The 6,000-nt window shown below is 41.7% G+C and overlaps 1 protein-coding gene across 1 annotated transcript; it reads right to left on the bottom strand.

Moving 5' to 3' along the window:
- Positions 1 to 202: 202 nt before the first annotated feature.
- Positions 203 to 4,741, bottom strand: nudt19 (nudix (nucleoside diphosphate linked moiety X)-type motif 19). The gene is made up of 3 exons (XM_074612186.1): positions 3,838 to 4,741; positions 2,595 to 2,802; positions 203 to 676 (listed from the first exon to the last, which is right to left on the bottom strand). The coding sequence occupies exons 1-3, from the start codon at positions 4,615 to 4,617 to the stop codon at positions 459 to 461; spliced, it is 1,206 nt and encodes a 401-aa protein (XP_074468287.1). The 5' UTR covers positions 4,618 to 4,741; the 3' UTR covers positions 203 to 458.
- Between the last annotated feature and the right edge of the window lie 1,259 nt (positions 4,742 to 6,000).

Raw genomic sequence — 6,000 nt, 5'->3', positions numbered from 1 at the left:
AGGAAGTCTTGCCCCAGATATCAGCTGGCTACACCAGAACTCCAGAAATAGCCCCTTGCCCCCAGAGGCTTATCCGCCGTCAGACTGGAAGCCGGTGGGTTCAGAGACTGATTTGTAGTAACGTTAGGGACCAAGCTGAGCTAATGAGATTGCTAACTGATCGTTAGCAAGCTTGTTAGCATGGAGAGCTTTATGTTCCCTCTTTCTTCAATAACTTTTTATTAAACAAAATGGTGTGTAATGATGAACAGAATTCCAGGGGGTAGTCAATGATGAATAGAACAGAGCCATCGTTAGTGTTAATAGTATCATTATAGTACATCTGTGCTTTTCCTACTGTGAAGTCAAAATGTCTGCTGTGAAAAAGGCCAATCTGATATTATCATAAGCAGCATACTTGCTTGCTTCATTGCATGTGCTCAAAAGAGTTGTGAGACTCGTACAGCAGGTAGGGCAAGTCAAAGCTGACTTTTGGAGTCATGTGAAATGGTTTGCTCTACAACGGGGAGCAGATGATTGCACTTGGCTGGGATGGTGATCTGTATAGTTGCACTGTATGAATCTACGATCACAAAGCGGTGCAGTGCAGAATCATCCTGAGGATTCTCCAGCTGAGGGTCGGAGCTCGTACCCACCTCAGCCTCTCCAGAGGTGTCCAGTGGGTAGTCTTTGTCACCTGGGAAGAATGGACAGTCCAAGAGGAAATAAAAGATGGATGGAAAAAAAAAACAAATGGTTAATCTATCATAGGTATTCAGCTAGAAAATGATACCAGCAGAACAGCTACTATAAATAATATCAATAGCAGCGGTTAGAATCCAGTCACTAAACTACCTCAACCTGTTTGTTTTCCCTAAGGCTAATTCAAGTCCAGTCACCATCTCGAGTCCACCTTTTTGAAGTCTTGCACTTGTCTTGGACTCGTGATTTGTTGGAATCGGACATGTCTTGGTCTCGGGCATGGCAACTGCAAACTGGTCAAGTTGTTATTGGCTGCTGATTTGGGACCAGTTGTACAGAACGTTGCCTGATTCTACCAGCGTTTCCTGTATATGCATTCAACAGCGGCACAGCACTGCTGATAAAAATATCCCAAAACGCAATTTGGGGGCTGCCACGGTAAAAAAAAGGAACTCTAGTTCTATGAGTGCGACAATTGCAATGAGAGGAAGAGGGAGTGAGACGGCACCTGGACGAGAGATGTGACCAAATTATCATAGTTTATAAAACTGTAGCGCAGTGACGATACAGATATTTCATACACCAGACGTACTGTATAACACGGACCTGCTGGTGTGCATTCAACCCACGCTGGACCAGTTCATGTGAGTCAGCTGTCACTCTGTTCATCACTGTTAGTAGAGATTTCAGTCTGCAGTGTAGTTACTTCACTGAAACACCTGAGAATTGTACAGTAACATTGAGCTTCATAATCAAACAAAGTTTTTGTATCACTAACTGTTCTCGCTCTCTCTCTCTTTCTCTCTCTCCTCAATGTTGTCGTGCGTGATAGAGTCTGCCTCACAAGGAATAATGGACCAATGCATATGATCATAAACAGATAAAAAACAATCCTCTTTTCCACCACATATAGCTTACTTGTGTACAACACATATAGCCTGTATCCCAGGAACAAAGGAGAAAACACTGTAGTTTTAACACGAAGTTTAAACTCCATGCTATTTGTATTAATAATAATCTCAATAAATAAATTGAAAATGAAAATTGACTGAAAAAGAAATTTTCCCTGCTTATAGGCATATTTGGGGTGGTCCCGGGATAAAAAGTTCAATAGCAAATATCGGCTCAAATTCAAGGTTTATGAATGTAGCTACATTGGTCCTCAAACCTAAATTCTATGCATTGATTAGTTTGATGTTAGAAGATAGATCAATATTGTTTATAGGTAGATTATTTCTGTCCATCCTAACTCATTAATCACTAGCCTATATTAGCATTAGAAAGACACTATAACCGATTATGGTCTTGAACAGGACTCGATTTGCTCTGGACTTGGTCTTGACTTGGACTCGACTGGACGTGGTCTTGGACTTGATTAAGTTGGTCTTGACTACAGCCCTGGCTAATTCTTAAAAAATGAGGTTGATGATATTCTATATTTTAATTTCAACAAATCCCATAAAAAAAACCCCACTTTAGTCAAAGCTTCGACCATTGCCATGGTATTCAACCTCCAAATCACCATTCAAATGCTTTGTTTTTTCATTTTCATTTTATTTTTTTTATATATATAAGTACGTAATTATTATGTGTATATCCCAAAATAGCCCATGGAATAAGGAATAATCCCACAACATTATTAATTATTATTCTCAGACAGATATCGCTGTTTGTTGCATGTAGAGGTGCACAGTAGTGCGGCAGTGGCACTGTCCCAGGCACTGAAACGGGGGAGATGGAAACAGACAGACAGAAGAACATGTCAGCCTGCCACGCCGTGCTGCTCTACGAAGCATCAAATACCTTTGAATATTTCTCACTGAAACTTCAAAGCCCAAAAAAATATGGTATTCGGGACGGCCCTACTTCACAGCTGGTTTGGATGTGGGTTATATAAGACAGACAATCATTACCTGGCAGCAGTGATAGGTAGCAGTCATCTTTTGAGGAAACAACAGGCAGCCACTGTTCGCAGCCCTCTGCGGCCCGCTGGCTGGAGAAGTTGTGGAGGTCATTCAGCAAAGGGACGCGGCACATGCGGCTGAGCTCATAGACCTGTGGAGGGGCGATCCACAACTCTCGTGCCCAGTAGCTCTGGAGCACCTCTGAGGGTGTGGACCACTGAAACACACACACAGAGAGAGAGAAAGGTACAGGATTGAGATGCTGGAACTAGGAATTGTTTAGCACTTTTGCTAGAAGAAAATTAGAATAGTTGTGATTCATTTTCTGTTGATTTAAAGGTCCCATATGATTCTTATTTTCAGGTTCAGACTTGTATTTTCTGTTTCTACTAGAACATGTTTACATGTTAAAAAAAAACTTTATTTTCCTCATACTGTCTGCCTGAATATGCCTTACTTATTTATTTACCCTCTGTCTGAAACGCTCCGTTTTAGCGCATTTTGACGGAATTTCAAAGGAATTGCGTTGCTCGGCAACTGCTTGGGTCCATGTATACTTCCTGTCAGCTGATGACATTCACATACACTACAACCAGGAAATAAACTGGGACACATTTAGAATGCTTACGTTAAAAATTGTGTCAAGGGTCTAAATGTTGTATATTCGTAACATCACGAATGTGCAGAAATCCTGACAGCTTTTTTCAAATACAGAGTTTCTGAATACGGGCTGTGTGTATTTCCCTGTGGATTGAGTGTTTCCATACTTTCACAGTATTTATATAGGACTTAAGCCTGCTTTTAAAAAAACATTTTTATAATGTGGGACCTTTAATTTATTGTTTCAGCTCTAATGATTACATCATCAATAATAAATAAAAATTAAAAAAAGAACAAAATAAAAACAAAAACATATATATACATATATACAATTCATTAAGCAAATTACAATATATATAGATATTTAAAAAGAACATGCATGTAAATGGAAGAAAACAATAAAGAAGTAATTAATGTTTGTTGTGTCAATAAAACAAACAAACAAATAAAAAATAATTAATAACAATATATTGCAATATCAAAGAATAAATGTAAAAAAAAAAAAAAAACATGAAGTAGAGGAGTAAATAAAAGGCAGAGTGTGAGTTACATCTATTATGTGTTGTTGTTGTGGTTGTCTCTTAGGCTGTGACATGCACTGACATATCCTGCACTCAACGATTTGTTATAAATGTGCGGTATCATGTATCACCTGAAAGCGCACTATCTCCTTCTCATCTTGCAGTGTGTGTGGGATCTCCTGCAGGCAGCAGATGAAGAAAGCTGTGTCAAACCTCTTCACACCGTATCGGCCTTTCGGAGTCAGCCAGTTGCCCCACTCGTGCAAAGCCCAGATGTTGGGCAACACCTGCAGCTCTCTGCACATCCTGATGAAGTTGGAGGGGTTCTGGTTCACCAGAGCTCTCCACTTGGTGAGTTCACCACTGCACAGATGGTTTGCTTTGTAATGCAGTGGGTCTACCTGATTAGAGGCACACTTGTTGTCCTCTATGCTTTTTAACACACTGTTCTCCTCCTGTTTGGGCACAACCAGGAGCACACCCGACTCCTCAAACGTCTCCCTCAGGGCGCAGATGCGGAAGGCGACGTGTCCAGGTATAGGAGAGCCCAGTTTCAGTCGGTCTGTGGCGAACATGGGAGGTCTAGTAGTCTCTGGCTGGGTGACACTCCTCAAACCAAAGTTAGGAGAGCTCCTGAAAGACTTGAAGATGTCCAGCCATTCACTGGAGAAGTCTGAAGAGTCCACCAGGCCGCCGGGAAACACATACGCATTGGGCATGAATCCGCTTTTACTGCTTCGTTTGAGCAGTAACACGTCGTAGTCGAAGCAGGACTTGTGCGGCAGGTGTCCATAGCTGCTGCTGCCCAGCAACGGTGTCCTTGACGACAAAGTGTCCGCTACGCCGAGCCTGTGTCCGGCGGCCAAAATGAGAGTAGCCGCCTCCTTCCAGTGCTTCAAATTGGTGTTCATCCTTAAAACCACCTCTTATTTTCTACTAAATACTGTTGAAAGTTGAGTCCCTGAGTTGCTCAGCTGGCTGCAACAAAAACAAAACATGCCCACTTCCGTCTGACTAAAGTCTTCTACGTCTGCTCATGCGCCCAACTCTGCCTCTGATTGGTTAGTCGACTGAACAAGACCCGCCCTCTATAGCATTCAAGCACTAGGATTGGCCAGGCGTCTAATGACGCGCAAAGTACCGTTAACCGGATAACTAATGGGCGTTATTTACTACAAGGTATTTGGAAAAGCTCTTTCATTTACCTACAATAATACAGAGTATAATAGCCTATATTTTGAATATGATAGGTATTAATAACAGTTTTTCCCCCCAGGCCATCAGACTTTTAAATAGATAATTCATACGACACCTTCTCACAAAAAATCTATCTTATACTGTATATACATTAGGGGAGAGTGGGGTAAGATGAGCCAATTTTTACTTATGCTGTCCTCGAGGTTAGGAAAAATGAGACAGAAGTAAAATGAAAACATGAACCTTAAATTCAGGATCTCTCCTATCAAATGAAATGATCAGCATGCATCTATAACAAAGCTGTCTGAAAAAAATGACCTTCCCAAAAAAAGTGCTCCTGTGGCTCAACTTGCCCCAGGTAAGGGGTAAATTGATCCGAGTCAGTGGGTAAGTTGAGCCATCGTGGGGTAAACTGAACATCTGAGTTTTTAAGTTTAAACCTCAGCATAAGTGTGTTAACAAACAGTTTCACAGTTATGAACTTGTGAGAACAAACCACCAGTGAGTTTCAAGACCATTGAACAATCAAAATATCATTCAATATTCGACTATATTCCAGTCGTCAAGGTTGCAGTGAAATATGAACTGTTGCTCCCTCCTTGCAGTTCCTCCAGCCTTTTGAGGTTGAGGTAGCTCCTTCAGCACATCACTCAGTGGAAAAGATGCCTCATCCTTTTCCTTTAATACAAAGGTGGGCTTCTCACGTCAAGTGTTCCCCCGGATTCTTCTGAGAAATCTTGCACTCACTTCGTTGCCCTCCAGGCTCTCAACCAAGCCAATGTAATGGTAGCTCCTGCCTTTGGATACAAAGTTTACTATGACAAAGTCACCAACTGACAGATCTGAGATGTCTGATTCACTTCTCTCATCATTAGAACTCTCATGCTCAGAAGTGTCATCAAATGGGATGGCATCACACTCTCCTCAGAACTGCTGTACGCTGTGATTTTCGTCTTGGTCTTTGGTTTGACCTAGGCCTACCTGCTAAACCCTGCTCTTTCCAGTTGTTGGGGACAGGAAGGTTGTTCTTTCTGCCAATTCCAATGCCAGTTCACAGCATTTCTTTGGAGTAAGGCCGTGGAACTGTTCAGCCAGCT

This window comes from Sebastes fasciatus, chromosome 2, assembly GCF_043250625.1.
Source record: "Sebastes fasciatus isolate fSebFas1 chromosome 2, fSebFas1.pri, whole genome shotgun sequence".
NCBI lineage: Eukaryota > Metazoa > Chordata > Actinopteri > Perciformes > Sebastidae > Sebastes > Sebastes fasciatus.
This window is presented reverse-complemented; position numbering and strand designations above follow the sequence as displayed.

Excerpts from the sequence above, each read along its gene's own strand:
- nudt19 (XM_074612186.1), bottom strand. The coding sequence starts at position 4,617 with ATGAACACCAATTTGAAGCACTGGAAGGAGGCGGCTACTCTCATTTTG. Across the intron at positions 2,803-3,837 it reads AGGAGATAGTGCGCTTTCAG|TGGTCCACACCCTCAGAGGT; the intron begins GTGATACATGAT and ends TGTGTGTTTCAG. Across the intron at positions 677-2,594 it reads CTACCTATCACTGCTGCCAG|GTGACAAAGACTACCCACTG; the intron begins GTAATGATTGTC and ends CATTCTTCCCAG.